Here is a 22,080-nt window from a genome sequence, read left to right on the forward strand (position 1 = left end):
CATCACCTTCCACTTTTTGGAATTAAGTGTGGCCACCTTACTGACGGAATGTGAAAATACTGTGTACCATTCTGCGTGGAAACTTTTACAGCCTGTTTGCTACAATTTTTTCCCTCCGATTTAGTGATTAAGATAGACTTTCCATCAGCCCAAGTCCCCGAGTGACTGTGATAAGCACAGTCCTCTGCTGACTCACTGCAGATATTTGACAGGAGTTCAAAAAAAAATTTTTTTTTGATAATCCACTGACATTTTATTGTTGTTCATACTACAGAATGACTTAGACTATTCTAAGCAAGATAGCAGCTTTCTTACAAACTCTGTGATTGAATCTCCATGACCCACCCTGCCATGTGACCTCCTGGGGGTCTTCACTCTTAGTCCTCTGGAGTCTGGGTCTCCTCGTTTCACATCCACCTGAGCTTTTAGTACGGGACATGTGAACAGTCAGCCAGCTAACAACAGAGTCAGGAAATAGGCTGGGAAAGGCGATATCATACTTAAAAGGTAAGATCAATTATGTAAAAAGAATCAACGGGAACAGATGTCAGGCTTGAAACCATAGATGAGAAATTAAACTAATAAGAATAAATCCTGGGGTGAGTTGTGGGTGGGTCAAGGCAGCCAGCAGCTGGGACATAGACGAGAGTCCTGAGGCCCTCCCAAGTTAGGAAGGTTTATGTTTCTGTGGGGATAATTGGGATTCTATTCGACAAACTGGGATATGCCAGGCCAGGATGCTCCAGCCTTCTGCTCTCTCAGGAAAACAACAAAAGGAAAAGAGAACAAATATTACGTTCTTATTGACATTAAAGTATAATGTCATGAGATGCTTTTATATATAAAATGCTTTTTTATGTCCCGTATATACATTTACTCTCCCCCTATTTTTAAGAAGTAGATCATTCATCACACTGTACATCTTGAGATGTCAAGTAAACTGCTCAAGTTTACAAAGCTGAGAACAGCCATAACTCAAAGCTAAGTCTGTCTGATGTTCCATGCCATGGAAAATCCATTCATGTGCAAATATTTCCTTAACCCTGCTTGGATACAACTAAACACAAGATTCTTCCAGTGCATTCAGAGACATAGAATTTTCCCCTAATCTAGTCCTACCTAGATCATTTCAACTGTTATAATGTGATTGTACTACAGACATGGTGAGCCATTCAACATAGCATCTGGCTTCCAGCTGCTCTCAAGAGGCAACTGAGTTCAGGACTTGGAGGAGGAAATTGGAGAAAGCAAACAATCACTCTTCTACTTCCCACTTCTCTTATTTAGCTTATCATTGGGCAGAGGCATCACCCAGGTTAAATGTACCTCCGCGTGACCAAAAGGATTTGGCAAGGGAAGAGTTTTTCCTCTGCCTACGTAGAACACAGCATCACCCAACAAAAGGGGGCTTCTGACAGATACCTGCATGAGTTGGCCACCCCCTGTTCATTATTGTCCTTTCAACTTCGCAATTATGGCTAATGGTGGTGAGGATGCAGAGAACAGAAGGTTCAGCAAGCCTCATTCTGGGAAGAGCAGAAAAGAAACAACACACAACTGTACCCACCTGCTGTTTCCAACCAAGACAGCTACTCTGGGCACCAGGAGGGGGATTTGGAGAAAATCAAGGCTGCCCAGGAGGCTGGAGCTTGGGAAATGAGACATCTGGGCAGGGAAAAAGTCTTACTACTGTGATGGAAAGAAGCTCCTTTAGGACTCATCTGTTCATCGTGAAAATGAATCAAAAAAACACCTCTCTCATTCTACACTGAATGGATATAAAGACTATTGTACTCACACTTGGTTGGAGGTTTTCATTACTCAAGACCCTTTCTTACTTAGTCCACCAAAAGACTGTGTGAAGTATGTATTGCTGTTTCAATTTGTAAGTGAGGAAACAGACTCACAGACAACATGAAACAGTTTATACTTTCATTCAGTCATCTATCGAATGATTACTGGGTATCTATGTGTGAAATATTGTGCTCAGCACAGAGGATGCAGCAGCAAAAAAGACCCTAAGAAGGAGTTGCACAGGACACAAAAACGTGCCATTGACAATATATACAGTATTATAAAGAAAAAGAACAGGTTGATGTGTAAGTAGCACTGGTGGGTGGCTCTTAGGTAATATGGTTGGAAAGTTAATCAGGGCGTGTAACATTGAAACTGAGGCCTGGAAAAAAGAGACGCCACTAGTTCTAAAGACAATGGAGAAAACAGACATTTAGGTAAAACACAGCCTGCATTGAGGTTCCAAAGTGAGGAAAACATTTGGGGATGTCTGAGAAATAATGTCACAGGAAATGTTTAAGGTAGGAGGGGTAGTTAAATTGTAGCAGGCCTAGTCTAACCGTATCTCAAAAACAGTGATAGATTCTGAGCACCCCCTTTGAAGGAGGACAGGGTGTAAAAAGGAATAAATCAAAGGAATAAATAGGATGAAAGAGATTCATAAATTATGCTGTGTGAGAAAGAAAAGAAGTAACTCCATGGTAACTATCAATGAGAAATGAGTTGGGTGGCCAGGGGCAGGGAGTTGGGACAGTCATATTTTCTCTGAAAGGCTGACATGGGAAAGAAAGATTTGATTTGTTCAAATCAATACAAGTGGCCAAGAGAGGAGAGTAAGGAGACAGAATTTGGCTTTATATAGGGAACAAAGTTCTAATATTTTTACCTGCTCCACAAAGAAATCAACTCCCTTTCACTCCCAAGATTTGCAGTAACCAAACTGAAGTACCATAATGTCTTGCCAGGAACACTTTATGGGAGACATCATTTTTGGCTTTTGGTCGAAACCAGATGCCAAGTTCAAAGTCCATCTAACTCTAAGATGCTAAGAATATATAATATAGCTGTATCCAAAATGAAGGGATATAATATAGCCTGATTCATGAGAAAAATAGGTGTTACGAAATCTATACCAATGACAATACTCTGATAAATGAGACTACCCTTTGTTATCTGTAAGTAAGTGTCAGTAGGTAAATGAGAGATTACTAATCAGATCAAAATCCCCCATCAAATGCCTGTGAACAACTCACATTCCAGCAAATGTCCACCTACTTGAACTCTCCATAGTGGACTGGAATATTCCACACTCTTCGGTCACCATAGAGTATACAAAATGTTTTATGCTCATGTTGATAAGAGTCTACATTGAATAAGTGACTTCCATATCCCTAATGTGGAACTTAAAATTAATTACAGTAGAACCTCTGCAAGTTGACCCCCCAAGGGACTAGGACAAACTGGTCGATATACAGAGGTGGTGAACATAAGGAACTAGGTTCTTTGACAGGTGGTGCATGTCTGGTCTATGAAAATTAGGTCAACTTAAGGAGGTGGTGAGTGTAGAGAGCTGGTCTGCTATGGAGGTTCGACCATAGTTGACATAGCATTTCGCTTATGTATTTTAGGTCTTCCCCAGTAGAATGTAGACATTATGGGGGCAGGGATTTTTGTCTGTTTGGCATTCTGCTATATTTCCAGCAGTATGCCAAAGGAAGAAAAGTGCCTTCTTTTTACCTATGGCATGTGCTTGATAAGTGTTTCTTTGGTTGAGCAATCATTTGTAATTCTTTCAGTAGCTTACCTAAAGTCACCTAGCTACCAGGGCTTCATGTGTAGGCGGTCTGATTGTAAAGACTGAATTCAAAGCCAGTCTGCTGAGCTGACAAACCACCCTTTAATATCCACAGAATAAAGATATCTGGACCCTAGCATTCTCTTATCCTGTCCTGACTAAAAATTACAGGTAGTGTAGAGAGGAATGAAATTGGTTGATAATAAATAATCCGTCCTGGCCCACAACCACTCTGCAAAACAATGGCCATTATTGTCATCCTTTAATCTGTTTAATTAGCTTTGTTTCATCCTTTGTTTTAAATCTTTCAGTGATATTGATTTGAGGAATTCTGCTTCTCATTTGACCCCAGCTATTTGTTCCCTTTTTATAATGGAGCAAAGCAACACTCTCTGTCTCCCCTGCCCCCCCAGACCCTCCATTGGATCTAGCACTTTTGTCTTTTGTTGTGTTATTTAGTCACTGATTTTCATGTTTACTTATTTCCTTAATGTTCACCATTTTTCTTTGTAGAGTGTTGGTGTTTGGCTTTTTAATGGTAGATTGGAAGGCTTTCTGTTTAAAAAAACTATACTTTTTGCAATATTCTCAGTATCAAAAATAAAACAGTAGTTATTTATTCCCTTGTCTAACATGCGAAAATTAGCAGATTTTTATTTACAGTCATTAATCTTTCAATTCTTTCTCAGTTTGTGTTGACAAAATACCGAATTATAGATCCAGATAGCAATTGCTAACTTTTTTACATTATGAATCTTTAAAGTTTTTTTTTTTACATTGACCTTCTGTTTTATACCATACATGTATATAGAGCAATTATTTAGCAGTAATGCTATGCTTAATTAGTTTCCTGCTCACCGTGGGTCTTTTCTTTATTTCTCTATTTTTGATTTCTTCATTTTGATTCATTGCTTGGTCAATTGCTCTTTGAATGATTTATTAGAAGCAGTGCTTGTGGGAGCCCCTGGACACTAAGACTGTCTCTCTGATATATTTGCACAAGAACAACAACTTGGCTGATAAGGAATTTGGGAGTTATAATGCTTTCTCCTCAAAAATGCTCCAGGCTTAATGGCACTGTCTACTGCCCTTGATGACAGAGAGCGATCTGACCAGGGCCAGGCAGAGATCTGTTACACCGAGATTGGCTGCTCTGCTCCTGTGACCCCTTTCCCCCAGCTCTTTTCAGTAAAATGTAGTACTAAAGACAGTAATTTGAAACAGTGTGGAGTTTTTGCCTAGCCAGAAAAAGACAGCATTCCGAGTGCCCAGATCCCACTGCTTTCCTCTCTCTGCTCCTGTGAGGCCAACTGTACCCTTGAGACCTTGGAATAGGCGACCATCCAGCCCCACCATGCTTGTATTTCATTACTGGGAATCTTAGTTCTCAAATGCAAGCACGCCTGCCGTGGAATGGAAGCCATGAGTAACTAAATGGCCTTGCTCATCGCAGCGGCAGCAGTAGGCACTACTTCTGAAACAAGGCAGCTTCAGAATAGGACACTTCTTTTCTGTCTTAATGGCAAAACCCCATGTCTCCAAGAGGGGGTCCATGATGTGATGTTTGGGAGTAAAACCTCTAAACTTGTCTAGTATCTCCTGCATTCTGCTCAGGGCCAGCCCTGTTCTGGTTGGGGACATTCCTTCTGGGGTATGGCTGCCGGTTTCTTGGGGTCTATTCCTAGATCTTATGAGTATCTCAGTGAGAAGAATCAAGTATAGCTTCTTCTGCCTCTTTGCAGAGTGGAAATCCAGTCACCCCTCTTGATATGTGCCAAGAGCAGGGAAAGCCACACCTTCCTGGAGAGCTATGCTGGGCCGATACCCTGGCTGGCGTGGGATTCAGAGAACGGAGAACTCCACGGGCCCCAGATGCTTCTGTGGGTCTGTGCGTCTTCCTGCTCAGCACACCAGACTGTTCCGAGAAGACGGGAGACCAGATGGACAGGTAGAAGGCAGTCTGGAAAGCTCTCTTTGTAGTTTTGTACTCTGTAAGGAGTGTTGCTTGAACCAGTAATAAATGCAGAACTGAAATACCAAAGTGGAATTTAAATAGGTATGTGGACATTCTAAATGTTAATTAGCTCCTGCATCCAGGTTCCTCACCAGGCACTGTCTGCCACCGACAGACGGGACGCTCTGTCTTGGCCACCCATAGCCTGCACGGGCTGTTCCCGCAGACGTCACCAAATCTTGTTTTTGTCTCAGCCTTCCCCTCTCCTGCGAGCTTCTCACTTGTCCAGCTACACTGTACAACACAACACATGACAAAATCCCTTGCTTTTCTATAAGCTCTTGGTGGGGGCATACTATTTGACACATAGCCTTCATATAACCTTAGGGCCTGGCATTTGTCAGTGTTTGTTAGACGTTAAATGAAATGTGGCACCCTGGAGTGCATCCACAAAAATACCCTGGATGGAAAATGACGAACTTGTGTTCTAAGAGAGACTAAAGCCTGAAGGAAAGAGCACCAGATGGATGTGTTTGTGTAAAGGAGAAGTGGGTGGGAGCAAAGACCTTATATAAGGAAAGAATACCAGCTAAGAAGCTGACGGCCTTGGTTCTATCAGCTCCTGAGAGTGTAGTCAAGGTCAGCAGGTAGAAACTTCAGGTACAAGAAAAATCCTCGGAGACATAGCCCACCTTACCCCAAATTACCTCAGCTATAAGTGTGTTCTCTGTCTTTGGAGATATTCAAGAATAAGCACTAATACCAGATAACTGTGATGTAATATTGTTTGGCATGTTGTGACTGTTGTTTTGATGGAGCAAGAGTGTTGTATGAAATAAAAGATCCTTTCTAGCCCTATGATTTTCTGATGTTATGACTGACACCATTCCTTGACAAAAGAACTATTTGACACAAAACCAGTTACCTTGTCTTTGGAGAAAAACTACAGTAGAACCTTCATAGTTGACCGCCTCCTTACGCTGACCACCTCATTAAGTTGACCTGATTTTCGCAGACTGGACATGCACCACAAGTATCAGTACAGCAGGCCTAGTTCCTTATGTTCACCACCTCCATATGCTGACCAGTTTGTTTCAGTTCCTTGGATGGTCAACTTATAGAGGTTCTACTCATTTTCTAATGTGACTAACAGTCATCACAAAGGATTCAATGATCAAGCAAAACATGCTTAGTGCCTTCCTAGATGACAAATCAGTAGGTATTATCACTAGTACATACAAAGAAATTGAGACTCACATAGACCATGTGATTTGCTCAAGTAAACACCTTCTCCATACTCTGCAAAGCTTTTCTGTAAAGGGCCGTAGTAAATATTTTAGGCTTTGTGGAGCATGCAGTCCCCATTGCAACTGCTTAACTCTACCATTAAGCATCAGTGCAACTATAGACAATAAGTAAATAAATAGGTATAGCTGTACTTTTTAAAAGCCTCATATTAAACAAAGCAAGCATGGGTCAGGATTTGGCCCCTGGGCCTCGGTTTCCTGCCTTCTGCTCCAGAGCCACGCTGCCCCATCATGTGAGCACGGGAGGACTCGACAAAGCAAGAACTGGCCGCCACGTGGCCATACTCACTCCATTGGCTTTGCTCAGCGCCTGGAAATAGATGCTGTAGCTTTTCAGGGGAGAGAGAGGAGGGTTCCAGTAGCCATTGTATGTCTTGTTATCACCCACTGTAAACGGCTGGGTGACAGGCAGGTTGGCAGGCTTCAACTCAGCAGCAAAGTAGTGTAGAGAATCGAGGCTGGAGGCATTCCGATAGCTCACAGGCACCGAAAAGCACTCGATGATGTCAGCGGCCCTCCGTGACTTCTGAAGTCGTTCCTCCTTGACAACCAGCTGATAAACACTGGATAGGAGAGAGAAGAGGCAAACAGTTGATCAACTCTTTGGAAGGACGAGCTCGTTCATTCTCATGGTGTCAAGCCCGCTTCACCTATATGGAAACACCCTCATGACATTCACCTGCAGCTGAACTTCCCTCCTGAGCTTCAGAGTTTCAAACCCACTGCTCCGTCAAACTCTGTCTCCATTTAGATGTCTCAAAGCCAGTTCATACTGGACATGTCCCAACCTCAATTCAGCCCCAACCCCTACAAACCTGTCTGCCCCTCCTACTTCTCTTTCTGAACGAATGTAGCATCTTCTGTCAAGTGGCCAGATCCCAAATCAAGGGCTCATTCTCAGTTCCTAATGCCTTGGTTCTCACTCTTCACCTCTAACTAACAAACCCTGTTGATTTGACTTCTGCAAGGCTGTGCCTGACTCACCTCTTTCTTCCCCTTGCACTGATAATGCCTAAGTTAGGCACTTTCCCACCTCTTACATGGACTTGACTGGTTTCCTTACCTCTAATTTATTTGATCGATTAAGTCAATCCACTGATTTTCCTAATCAAATAGCACTGTCCCTCCTCAAACAGTTTCATAGACTCTCTGCTGTCCAAATTATATAATCTAAACCCTCGTCCTGGCATTTGAAACTGTTTGGGCCTGGCTCTCAGTCTTTTGTTGAAAAGGTCTTCTCCTGACACTCCCTTAATTCCAACTAGTCCAGACCTCATGGTATTGCACAGACATCTTTTGGATCTCACCCCATGCCATTACTATCTCATGCTTCCTCTGCCTGCAATGTCCTCCAATCCTGGCCACCTGTCTGTGGAAGCCTTTCCCTAAAGGCTCAGCTTATCTTTCCCCTCCTCCGGGAAGCCTGTGCAGATCCACCCAGGCTGGATGAGTTATCCTCTTCTTTGCTAGCTAAGCTCCCTAATGGCTACTTCTTGGCTCTCCAATAATATGAGATGAGACTCCTGTCTCACTGGCTAGATTGTGACCTTTTAAAAAGTAGGAGTTGTGGCTTAGTTATCTCTCCTTACATACATGCTGCCCAGCAAAATGCCTGCCACCCAACAAGTGATCAATGAAAGCTTGTTCAAATGAATCAAATTGGATTGAATTAAAACTGAAAGCAAGCATGAAACTAAATCTGACTGGTTGCAGAAGCACTAATCAGATAAGCCCAGACTCCCCTGGGCTCCCGTCTAGGGATTTCCATATTGTTCCCTCCAACTTAAAAGAATGTAAAACGATGCTAGTATGTGAATAGAGCAGACTGAGCCTCTATTAAATATCAACTTCATACCCAGCATGTAGTCTCTTCCTTGTAAAAGTTCTTCTAAAGTTTAAGAATTGGATAATATTTTCCCATCTCTTCGAATGTGTGCAGTTTGTACTTATCTTGAATAAATGCTCTACTTTTAGAAAAGCTTTATTGCAAAGATCTCTGAGAGCCATTATAGTCTAAGACAGAAGATTAATTGTCCAAAGAGTGCCCACAGGAGACTTCTGTGAAGTAATGAGGTGGTTGCAGCAGGGGCCCCAAACCAATCATTTAAAGAGGGCAGAGTGAAGTAGCAAGTGGTTTAGGGAAATAGAACATGGTGCAGGCTACTGTCCTTCAGACCTATCCATCTGAAGACAGTTAAGAAGCACAGTATGAGAGAAGACAGAGACGCAGGACTATTTCATTAAGATAAAAATGGCTCTAAAGGACTCCCCCCCACAAAATGTGACACACTCAATATGGCAAGTGTTCCCTTGAATTTCCTTGAGCATGGGAATGGTCAGCCATGTAAATGGGAAAGGGTAGGTGTGAGTGTATGCCACACTGAGGTGGGACGTCTGAGTGGAGGTGAGCAGCGCTGTGGATGAGCATGTCTGAGTGCAGGGAGGAGCAGCTCTGCTGCCCTATATATACATCTCAATGAGAACCTGACAGCCCAGACTGCACACGGGTCCTGGGTGAGCAGACGTGGCCAACCTCTCAGGGAGTGATGCTGCGTTGGAGTGTGCACAATGTCTAAATGAGGATCTGTAGACCCTGAGGGTGTCCACCTCAGCAGGCATGAATGTAACGTCCAGGTGAACGTACTTACCTGAGTGTGGACTCCTGAGTCAGGGTGCATGACATCTGAGTCTGCCCAACATCCCAAAGCGTGTGTGAGTGCATGACACTATGTATGATGCTACTGTCAGCTGAAGTCAATAAATGTTTAAATTAAATTATGACTTCAGTACTCACCCCCTCCTCAACTCAGGGGTCATTCTCAATTGCCCGGTGACTATCAGGACAGCTAAGCTCAAAGCAGTCACTGAAAAGCAGCACAAGGACCTAAGACCCAAACCCAGACGTTATAGGGTGGGAGTGGAGCATGCTTGTGATGAAGTTTTCAGGATCTGCCCTCCTTTATATTATAACCACAGTCTCTGGCTAGAGTGCTAAGGGAAGCTCAACTGGTTCAGGGTCTATTAATCATGGGACTCTGATCTGTGAGAAAAAAGGTAAAAGTTAATAAAAAGCAAAGGAGTGACTTCAAGAAGCAGACAGTGTCTTGGGCTCTCCTACTAAGGCTTAAAACAGCACCTGAGAACGCTTGGCACTGGATGTGGGGGCATGTGACCAACCCAGCCCTCATGGCCTCCTGACCAGCTCAGGAGAAGCCAACAGCCTCACCCCCAAAACCAGGGGTTCGAAAGAGCTTGGACCCTGCTTTCCCTTACAGCCCAAGCTATTCCTGTCACCTGGGTTGATTATGTTCAACCCAACAAGACCTCTGTCTTGTGTTTCCAAGCCAACGCTCTCATCCTACCTGGAATCTCTCTGTCATCCTTTCCCTCTAAATTGAGACCTCAAAGCTTTGGGAGCTACTTTGAGGTTGGATCACATTCCTAGAATCACTTTCTGCTGTCCCTGGCCCTCCTGTGACGGGATAAATCAAGAAGAGCCCCAAGGCTGGCCTCATGTACTTTCCATGTCTGTCATAAGATTCTCCAGTTGAGGACAACTAGGATAACAAGACCTCATTAGGCTCTGAATACTCGAATGCAGCCAAGGCCCATAAAGGGAGTCATGGCATCTCTATGGGTGTCAGCCTGTAATCCCACCACCTGCCAATCTGATTACTGAAGATCCACTTGTCAACCAAACTCAGCAGCCTGATCACAGATGAAGATGCTGGGCCTGTGAGGTCAACTGTAGCAAAAGCAGAAACCTAGACTTTTCATTCATAGTTCAGCATGTTTCCTTTTCTTTTTCTTTGCCCCCCACCTTCCTTCTTTTCCCACAAACCAACAAAATGTATGAAGGGCCTTCCAAGCATTTTTTTTAACTTGGCAGCCTAAACTGCTTATCTCAATCCTATCCAACCTCATACGAAATCACAAGGAACAGTAAAGGATATTTTTTTGGGTTTCAACTGTGTAGTTAACATATGGTTCCCATACGATTTGGATTATTGTGCCAAGGTATACCAAGAAACTCCCACAGGCCCACTGCACCTGCAGCTTTTCCATTCAGAGGCAAATGTGCAATGCAGTCGGACAGCTGTAAGTCATTTTGTCAGATAAATCTGTTTGCCAATGAATCTAGCCTCTCTCCAAGACCGGAACTTTGGGAAAAGAGCGCAGAGAGGAGGAACAGTACTTGTGTAAGTCTCCTTTCTCTGACACAGACCCTTTAGGAAAGGGTGGGAGAAAGAAACAAGAAACTAGGGCTGAGTTTCATTTCTTGAACTAACTTCATCCTCCTTCTCTTGAGAATATATTTATCTAAGAGCATGCTCTTTTCAGCTTACTGGCAATGATAAAATCATACCTAAATGAGAATAACCCCCCAAAAGTCATATCTCCAGCTCAGAAAAAAATGGTTGCAATAAACGCGTCAGGATCATTTATAAAGGGAAGGGATATTTTAAAGAAAAAAAAAAAAAAGAGAAGGGATATTTTAAGCAGGAAACCCCTGATAGCATGAGATAAGAGTAATTTAAAATGCTCACCTCACAACACAAAGCATTTACTCAGACATTTTCTGCTCTCATGACACCCTTGTTATTTCTCCCAATGAGAAGGTGGGCATTTATGATCCTTGGCTTTGCATTACTTATCCTGCAGCCTCCTCTGGCAGGGCTCTGAAGGCTGTGCTGTGCTGCTTACCCCATCCTAGTAGATGGTGAGTGACTACCAGATTCTACTGAGGGGAACCAGGGACCTATCAGAGCCATCTTTTCATCAGTTCCTGTGGCCCAGGGAGAAGTCTCTAGCCAGGGGCTGTATCCTTTCAGATGCTGAACTCAGGGACAGATGGAGTGCATGATTTAGCTCATAGGTGAAGATTGTCCAATTCCAGAAAGGTGCATATTTTAATCCATGTTCTCCCAGAAAGAGGCAGGGCTTAGTTCAGGTTCTTCCGGAAACAGACCACGAACCAAAGTTTCAATGCAAATGATATACTGAGGTCTCAGAAGGAACCAAGAAGGGGAGAAGGCAAACAGGGTAAGATGTCTGGCAACCTCATAGTTTCAGCCTGATCCTATTAGGAGCTCAGGAGCATACACTGTGCCCTAGAACTTTTCTCATTTCATTGGTTATGGGCTGCCCCAGAGAGGCACACACTCTTAGGCACTCCTAGCTCTGTGTGAGGGTCACACAAGGTGGTTCTGGTAGACTAATGGCAAATCTCCAAAGCGGTTCACACCTGGGAACGGTTTGCATCCAAGCACCTGGGACCTAAGGGATGCACACAATTCAGGAGAGGGAAGATTGCAAGATCTGGGTGGTCACCAACAGTGCCCCCTTAGGGCAGTTGGAAACAACAACCTGTAAAAAAAGAAAATCAGAAATCTCTTTTGGCAAGGTACTTTTCACCTTTTATTTCCAATACTGCTCAGCTGAGGAATACGGTAACCTCTCCTCAATCACACTGGCTTTTCCACCACTGAATCTTCAAGCAAGGGCAATGAACAGCCATCTTAGAATCTTAAGGGGATTGTTCAAGATTGGTCATTCTCAACTGCGGCTGCTCATTATAATAATCACCCCGGGGCTTTAAACAAGCTTATTCCTTGGCCCTACCCCAGACCAACTGAATCAGAATCTCTAGAGATGAGACCACAGCATCAATGCTTTTTTAAAAAGCTCTTTAGATAGTGAAATGTGCAGCTATGAAACCACAAACCTAGGTTATCGTTATGTTTATACTTTTGTCCTGGTGTTTATTTATTTATTCTGATATTTAGACCTTTATACTCAACAGGAGCATTCCCCTCTGGCATTCTCACCCCCCTTGAAAATCATTGATTTGGGTCATTTTAAGTTTACTAAAGTATTAATTCATCATTACTAGCATTCGTGAGTCATCATATATCTCATCTCTTGATTTATTTCTTCCATAGCTTTTATCCCCATTTAAACATGTCTCATTTGATTATTTGTTCTCTGGCTCGCTGTCTGTTCCCAAATTGACTGTGAACTTCATGAAGTCTGAGACCTTGCTGCTTAGTTCACCGCTTTTAATATTATGCTGAACATGTAACAGTTGTTCACTAAGTATTTCTTAAAAAAGAAACAAATTTACAAAGATTTACGAAATGAATTTTAAGTGCACATTCTACATCGATTCTCACCACATGCCTCAGTGTCTTTCTGTACGCTGTTCCATCTGCCCACAATGCCTTTTTATTCCTTTTCTCCAACTTGCAGTTCCTCATCCAATCCAGACCCAGAGCAAATGCCACCCTTTCCGAGGAGCCTCTGCTGACTTGCAAACGAGAGCTAGCTTCTCCTTCTTCTGTTCGCATAGCTCTTTGCCCACACTTTGGTTACAGCTCCCACTCCCGTGTGATGCAGTGATGCTGTCATTCAGCGGAAAATGTCCACCAGATACCTGCCATCTACTGTGGAGGATGTTATGCTCATTCCATCCAATATCTCGTGTGATCTTCCCAACAATTCTAAGAGGCAGATACTGTTATTGCCCTTTGACAAAATAAGAGAACTGAAGCATAGGGAGGCTTGACATTTTTCCCAAGGTCACACTGCTGTTTGGGAGTGAGAGCTAAGGTTTGTGAATCTAGGCAGTCTGACCCTTGGACCCTCCATCTTAACCACAGGGCTATACTGTTTTCTATCACACCAAAGGTTAAGCCATCATTTGTATTTTACCTGCCAAAAACTTTCTTCTTCTTTTTTTTTTTTTTTTAATCTTTTTATGTCAAGGAAAATATGATGTCACTTTATACAATTTGGAAAGTGAAGATAAGGGAAAAAAGTGTTTCCTTAGCAAATCACTCTAATGCAATCAGCCATGAAATGTTGGTGAATCCTTTCCCATTCTTTTCTTCTGAAAGAACAACCTCTGATTTAATATCCAAAATCAACAGAAGAAAGCCTGCCATCTTACAGTCATCTTGGTTGGTTGGCACATACAATTTTAATATTATCTACAATAGGCTCCCAACATTATATGTCTTCAACTAGTACAGAAGTTCTGATGATTTAGCAAACTTGTTAACAAGGAGTCCTTAATATTGGCTTTGCTGAGGATAGCCAAAAATAGAAAGTCTTACCTCTAACACATTGACTAAGGATAACATGGTTTACATAAACATTTTCTCCCAAAACTACTTGACCATGTGAGCCACAGTAGCGTGTAGATCTTGGCTGTTTATGGCCCTGGCAGTGATCCATAGGAACAGGGGTCCAGGCCTTCCCTATTAAGGATTGTTTAACTTTGTTCTCTCTCATGTGGTCTCTGTACTTCAAAAGGTTAATATGATTTCCCAAGACAACAGGATGCTTCTTTGTCTCTATATTTTTCTAGATTACCCCAGCAACCCTGTGCTGGGCTGGACAGTCATGGGGGAAAGGTCTGAATTGGCATTAGAGTTGATTCTTAATAGGTAAGGATGACTCTAGCCATCGAGGAAAAGTTAATCAATAGTAAGCAAGGACTTATGCAACACATCTTTAGTGGATTGTTAATAAAGTTGATTAAAACACAATATTAGCATTCACAAATCCAGTTTCTAGTCCAAGATCTGCTAATACATAGCTGTCTGACTTTGGGGAAGTCATTTAATCTTATAAGAGAACACAGTTATTACCCCTTTTAATCCCTCTTTCTGTTTCTATGTGTTCATCCTTTGCCCTCTATTTGCTTTGCAGTTAATGATGGCTCTATGGACTTCTTCAAAGGGTTGTGCTAAACTATTGGCATCTCTGATGCTGGTGGAGAGGGATTGAGAACTCAAGTTTTAATCTTCCCCAACCCACACCCACACCTGGCCCCACAATAGCGTTTTCCAGTATTTTCCTTGAACAGAAGTTAAAAAAAAAAATCCTGCTCTTTTTCTTCAAGGGGAACAGGCTCAAGGGTAACCCATCCTCCCACAGGATCACACACTTGCTTGGATTCTTCACTTTTGCTTTCCTGAATCCCCCCATCCCTTATTGGTTTCTACTTGGGAACACCCCCTTAATAAATCACATGCATTCAAATCTTTGGCCCATGAGTATGCTTTTGAGAGAATCCAACTTAAGATAACCTCCATATGCTTCAATTTCCTCATACTTAAAAATTATGGGGTGGAACTTCCTGAATGATGGAATAAGTAACTTAGCACTTTCTCTCCCCAAACAGCAGTGATTAGACTGTATAGTAGTGTGAGTATCAACTATCTTAGGAGTGGGCTAGAGAAAAAATTATAGCTTTAAACCCTTTATTATAAAAGAGGAAAGATCTGAAATAAAAATCTAAGTTTCAACTATAACAAAGTGGAAAAATAAGAGCGGAGTAAACCCCACACAAGCAGAAAAAAGAAAAGAATAAATATCAGAATGGAAATCAATACAAGAGGAACCATAAAAATAAGACTGAAAAGTCCATGAACCAAAAGTCATTTTTTAAAAGGAAAACATAATTGACCACTCTTTACCCTGACCAAGGAAAGAAGGGCCAGATAAATTACTGAAATCAGGAATTAAAAAGTGGGCAACACTATTGACCCTACAGAAAAAAACAAAACAAACAAACAAAAAAAACCACTTGAAACACCATGAAAATCTTAAGCCAAGAAACACACACACACACAAAAAAAATAAAATAGATAACTTACTAAAACTGGCTCATGAAAAATTAGAAAATTTAAAAGGTCTGCATAATAAGTAAAGTAGTTGAATTAGTAATTAAAATCTCTTCTACAAAGAGAAGCCCAGCCTCTATAGTTGTACTGGTGAAGTCCCCATCAAATATTTAAATAAGAAATAGTTTCAATTATTTTTTACAAATTAATCCAAAAAGTAGCACAGGAATTATATCTTAATTATATAAGGCCATGATATCGAAATCAGACACAGATATACAATAAGAGAAAATGACAGTGTACTCACTTGTGACCCCAAAACATTTCACCAAATATTAGCAAACTGAATCTAGCAATGTATAAAATAGATTACACTTTATGGGGGCAAGACATGATTGCAAGAGGGACTTTGCCTAACAGTTGCAATCAACATAACCTGGCTTACTGTACCCTCAATGAATCCCCAACAATAAAAAAAATAAAATAATAAAATAAAGTAAAATAGATTACACATCATAGTTAAGTAAGCATAATTATCCCAGGAATACAGATTAGTTTAATACTTAAAAATATGCAAAATAGCATATTTTAAAAAATTTATATAAATTTAAGGGGTACGAGTGTGGTTTTGTTACATAGATATATCAGGTAGTGGAGAAGTCAGAGCTTTCTGCATATCCACCACCGAGATAACATACAAGGTACCTACTGAAGTCTTCCTTGTCTATCAATCCACTCTCTATGTTTATGGGTACACATTATTTAGCGCCCACTTACAAGTGAGAATATGTCACTTTTGTCTTTCTGCTTCTGAGTTATGTTTCAAAAGATAACGTCCTCCATTTCCATGCATGTTGCAGGAAAAGACAAGATTTCATGATTTTTCAGGGCTGAATAGTATACCATTGTGTACATACACAACATTCTCACTATTCAGTCATCTACTGGCAGACACTTAGGTTCATTCCCTGTCTTTTCTACTGTGACTAGTGCTGCAAAAAAGCCAGACACATACAGGTATCCTTTCGACATAATAATTTCTTTTCCTTTGGGAAGATACCCGGTAATGGGACTGCTGGATCAGATGGCAGTTCCAGTTTTAGTACTTTGAGAAACCTCTCTATAGAGGCTATGCTAATTTACATATGAATAGATTAAAGGGCAGAAACCACATGATCATTGCAACTGATGCAGAGACAACACTTGAAGAACCACAATATATATTTGTGACAAAATATACGATAGAAAGGGAAGTAGGGTTAAGAGGAAGCTTCTCAACCTGATAAAGGCCATCTACAAAACATATAACGTGAACATTATACTCAAGGGTAAAAGACTGAATGCTTTTCCTAAAAATTAGGATCAAAATAAAAATGTATCAGGCTCGGCGCCCTTAGCACAGTGGTTACCAAGCCAGCTACATACACCAAGGCTGGCGGGTTCAAACCCAGCCTGGGCCTGCTAAACAACAATGACAACTGCAACAGAAAAATAGCTGGGCATTGTGGCAGGCACCTGTAATCCCAGCTATGTGGGAGTCTGAGGCAAGAGAATAGCTTCAGTCCAAGAATTTGAGGTTGCTGTGAGCTGTGAGGCCACAGCACTCTTCTGAGGGTGACATAGTGAGACTCTGTCTCAAAATAAATAAATAAATAAATAAAATAATAAAAATGTATGATCAACATTGTACCAGAGATTCTAGCCAGTGAAATAAGAAAAACTGAATTAACTAGTTTCATTAATTAATTAGTTAATGGCACCCAGACTGGAAGTAAAAATTTTAATTCTCAGGTGACATGAGTCTGTATGTAGATAATCCTAAGTATTGTCTAATATACACACAACTAGAATTAATAAACAATTTTAACAAAGTCACAGGATACAAGATAAAGATGTAAAAACCAGTTGTATTTTTGTCACTACTAAAGAGCAATCTGAAAAAGAAATTAAGCAAATAATTGAATTCACAATAGCATCAAAGGATATTTAGAAAGAAATTTAACAAAAGAAATGAAGTACTTGTATGTTGAAAATTGAAAAACATTGATGACATAAATTGAAGATCTAAAGAAATTGAGGTATATTTCATGTTTATGGATTGAAATAGTCAGTATTGTTAAGATGGCAATTATCTACAAACTTATCTGTTGATTCAGCTTAATTCTTTTTTTTTTTTTTTTATTGTTGGGGATTCATTGAGGGTACAATAAGCCAGCTTACACTGATTGCAATTGTTAGGTAAAGTCCCTCTTGCAATCATGTCTTGCCCCCATAAAGTGTGATTCAGCTTAATTCTTACCAGAATCCCAGGAGACTATAAAGACTAGTAAGCTGATACTAAAGTGTATGTGGAAATGAAAGAACCCATAACAGACAGAACATTTTTTTTTTCTTTTGAGACAGAGTCTCACTTTGTCACGTTGCGTAGAATGCTGTGGCATCACAGCTCACAGCAACCTCAACCTCAAAGTCTTTGGCATCACAGCTCATAGCAACCTCAAAGTCTTGGGTTCAAGTGATTCTCTTGCCTCAGCCTCCCAAGTAGCTGGGACTATAGGCTCCTGCTACAACGCCTGGCTGTTTTTCGTTGCAGTTGTCATTGTTAGTTAGCTAGCCCGGGCCGGGTTCGAACCTGCCAGCCTTGGTATATGTGGCTGGTGCTGTAACCACCGTGCTACGGGCGCCAAGCCAGAACAATTTTTAAAAGTAAAAACAAAGTTGCAGGACACTTACAGTGTCTGATTTCATAAATTATGAAATCAATACTGTGTTATGCTGGGAGAAGAATAGACAAATAGATCATTGAAAGAGGACGGAGAGTCTTGAAATAAACTCCTATGTTTATGATAAATTGATTCTTGACAAAGATGCCAAGACAATTCAATGGTAACAAGATAGACTTTTCAGCAAATGGTATAGGGTCAATTGAATACCCACATACAAAAATTGCAATTTAAATTCTCACTATATCTTAAATGTAAGAGGTAAAAAGGTAGGAGAAAACAGAATGAAATTTTCACGACCTTGAATTAGAAAAAAAGGGAACAGATACACCAAAAGCACGATCTATTAGTGAGGGGAAAAAATGAAATGGATATAATTAGATTTTTTCAAATTAGGCTTCAACAAACACCATTAAACAAATTACAATACAAGCTACATGCTGAGACAAAATATTTCCAAATCACATGTATGATAAGACTTATATCCAAGATACACAATGACTCATTATAACTCAATAAGAAGAAGACAGCCCAAATAAAAAATGGCAAAATATTTGACCAGACAGTTCACCCAAGATGAAACACAAATGGCGAACAAGCTAATGAAAAGATGGTCAGCATCATTAATCATTAGGGAAATGTAAATTAGTACAATGATGAGAAACTGCCACCCCCCACCCCCCACAAGGGTCATCAGGCAAAAGACGGACAAGGGTTGGCAAATATATAGAAAAACTGGAACCATCGTACATTGCTATTGGAAATGTAAAATGGTGAGTCACTTTGGAACAGTCTGGCAATTCCTTAAAAAGGTAAAACTCCCATCCATGTAGCCATAATATTCCTATGTGTCTACCCAAGAGAAGAGAATTCATACGTCCCCACAAAAAACTGTGCACAACTGTTCAGAGCAACATTATCCATAATAGTCAAAATGTTAAAATAACCTAAATGTCCCTCAACTGGTAAATGGATAATCAATATGTGGTATATTTATACAATGGAATATTACTCATCAATAAAAGAAACAAATTGTGGCTACATTTTTATAACATGAATGAAGCTCAAATACATTACGCTCAATGGGAGAAGAAAAACACACAAAACTACATATTATGTGATTCCACTCATATTAAGTGTCAAGAAAAGGCAAATTTACAGAGACATAAATCAGATTAGAAATTGCCTGAGACTGGGACTGGGGACAGGAATAAAACGCACATGGACACAGGGGATTTTATGGTATGAGGGAATGTTCTAGAATGGGACTGTGGTGATGGCTGCACGACTTTGTAAATTTACTAAAGAATTGTACACTTGAAACAGGTAACTTTTACAGTATGCAAATTATACCTCCATAAAGCTGTTAGAGATATAAGAGAAGTAGAGTGAATAATCCTGAATGTTCTTTTTGCCTTCAAAAGTCTTGCGTTTGCATTCAACTGAGCACAAATTTTAATATAAAAATGCTATGACAAACCTTTGGTGTGATTGGACAGAATGGGCTAAGAAAAAAAAATGTGAGCCTTGTTATCCCCAACAGAATCTAGTTTTGCAATTACATTCCCCATATTAAAGGTCACTCAGAACTATGAGCTGAAATTTACAATGATATGTCTTAGTTAGTCAACCTTTGCTCCAAGGTTCTGGGAATTCCTATTTTTTTTTAATTCACTATTTGCCTAGTCTAAATAGCTCCCTGAGGATACAAAGAAAGGACAGGAGGTATACATTTGGCCGTTTCTTGCAATGGGTCTTCATTTGGTCTCTGACTAGCTATGTGACCTACGGCCCCGTCTGTCTTTTATGTCATTATTCATTTATTCATCATTCATTCATTGACTGACTATGGTTTAGGTGGCACAAATTTGAATATCACTTGATCCCTGGGCACCAGGAGCTTAGAGCCAAAACTGGGAGAGTTATTAACTGTTTACCACAGTCTAATAAAGGGAGGATGGAAAGAAGGGCTCTGCCAGGAGAGGATTCTCAGAAGAGGGGAGCCCATGAGGGAGTGTGAGGACTACATGAGATAATGTATCCAGAAAGCGCTTTGCAGAAAGGGCTCTGTAACAGTTGACTGGAGCCACCACAGTACTAACGCATGCTGCGTGTATTGTTATTATGATGTTTCTGAATGAGACACCGGGATAATGCCTTCTGTTTGGGCTCTTCCCTTATGATTTAATTGCATTTGATACATTTCATAAAAGTGGATTTGGGGTAGAAATTTAGAGGAAGAAAAATATATTGTGTAAAAGAATTAATATTTGGGCAGTGCCTGTGGCTCAAGGAATAGGGCACTGACCCCATATACCAGAGGTGGTGGGTTCAAACCCAGCCCCAGCCAAAAAACTGCAAAAAAAAAAAAAAAAAGGAATTGTAAACATTCAATTGAAGAGTTCAAGTACATTTTACTTATTTACATGAAAGCAAAAGAAGTCTTATGAAAAGAAACAGACAACTACCTGCTGATGGCTAAAGCGTCACATCCTCCTCTCCAATATTTAGAAGTGTAAGTAGCTTTTATTGAGTGAAGACTAGGATTGAAATATATTTTAGGTCAAAATGTAGAAGACCTGGCCATTGCTCACATATACTTTTCCCTCAATCATGGGGCTCTTTCTTCTACCACACTACACACCCAGTCCAATTTCAATACACTGTATATCTAGAATCGACCATCTCTCCTGACCTCTACAGCTACAAGCCTGGACAAGTCCCCATGGTCTCTGGCTGGATTACTGCACTGGCTTTCTGACTGGTCTCCCTGCATCCACTCTTGCTCTCAATAATTTATCCTCAAGACAGTGGCTAGACGGCCTTTTACAAACGTGACTCAGGACACGACACTCCTCAGCTCAAAGTCCTCCTGTGGCTCTTACCTTACTTAGAGCAAAAGTCAACATCTTCACAATGTCTACAAGGCCCACTCTAAGAAATTCTAATGTCACTCTCCCAATTCTTTAGCTACACTGGCCTCTTTGCTGTTCCTTCAACACCCCAGATGTGCTCCCATTTCAATGCCTTTACACTTACTGTCTCCTATGCTTGGAAAGGAGCCCCCTCCTCAGATACATGTATCCCTTTAAAGGCTTGCCTCTTTCCTTCTGCCAGTGAAATTTTACATGACCATCTTATTAAAAATAACCAGCCAAACCCATGACATACCCTATAATACTTCCCTGTTTCCCTGCTTAATTTTTTTCCATATCATTTACCATCATCTAATACAGCTAAGAGGTCAAGTCCTCTTAAAATAAGACTATAATTGTCAACTATTCTTTGGGAAAAATCAACTGGCCAGATATGTGGCTTGTTAGGCAATACTGGGTAGACGACCTTTGTTTGATGAAATTTTCTAAAGTAGCACCCAATTAAATAGCAAGGTGGATGTTTTAGTTCTGGCTGTCCCATGGGCTGCCCTGTCTGCCATTCTAAGCAAGTCACTTTACCTCTAGAACTTGCATCTAAAATGGGATAATTCTGACCAGTGCAATAACACACACTACAGAAGAGACTTACAGTTTAGAAAGGAAAGCAATTCATCATCATTTGTAGATAATATGACTGTGACCTGATGTATCTAAGAGAATCAACTGAGAGGCTTTTAAAATTAATAAAAGAATTCAGGAAAACAGTTTGATAGAAGACAGAGATAAATGAACTGTACACCATGAACAACAAGCAAGAGGTAATGCAAAAATCCTTTTAGAATAGAGTCCTTTAAAATTATCTCAGGATAACACAAATAAGAAATGTACAGGATTGACATTGGAAGGAAAAAAAAAAAAACAACCTAGATATACAATATAAAAGAATAACTCCAGCCCCCAGCACAGGGTTTGGCAGAGTGGGTGTTAAATACATTGTGCTG

At 40.7% G+C, this 22,080-nt stretch overlaps 1 protein-coding gene across 7 annotated transcripts in view; it reads right to left on the minus strand.

Moving 5' to 3' along the window:
* Nucleotides 1-22,080, minus strand: part of PTPRT (protein tyrosine phosphatase receptor type T) — a 1,115,914-nt gene that overhangs the window by 224,802 nt on the left and 869,032 nt on the right. For all 7 annotated transcript variants that reach the window (XM_053574016.1, XM_053574013.1, XM_053574015.1 and 4 more), the window contains exon 12: nucleotides 7,140-7,413. In XM_053574016.1, coding sequence (XP_053429991.1) covers nucleotides 7,140-7,413 — 274 coding nt within the window. The remainder of the gene's footprint in view (nucleotides 1-7,139; nucleotides 7,414-22,080) is intronic.

This window comes from Nycticebus coucang, chromosome 21 (genome assembly GCF_027406575.1).
Source record: "Nycticebus coucang isolate mNycCou1 chromosome 21, mNycCou1.pri, whole genome shotgun sequence".
Taxonomy (NCBI): Eukaryota; Metazoa; Chordata; class Mammalia; order Primates; family Lorisidae; genus Nycticebus; species Nycticebus coucang.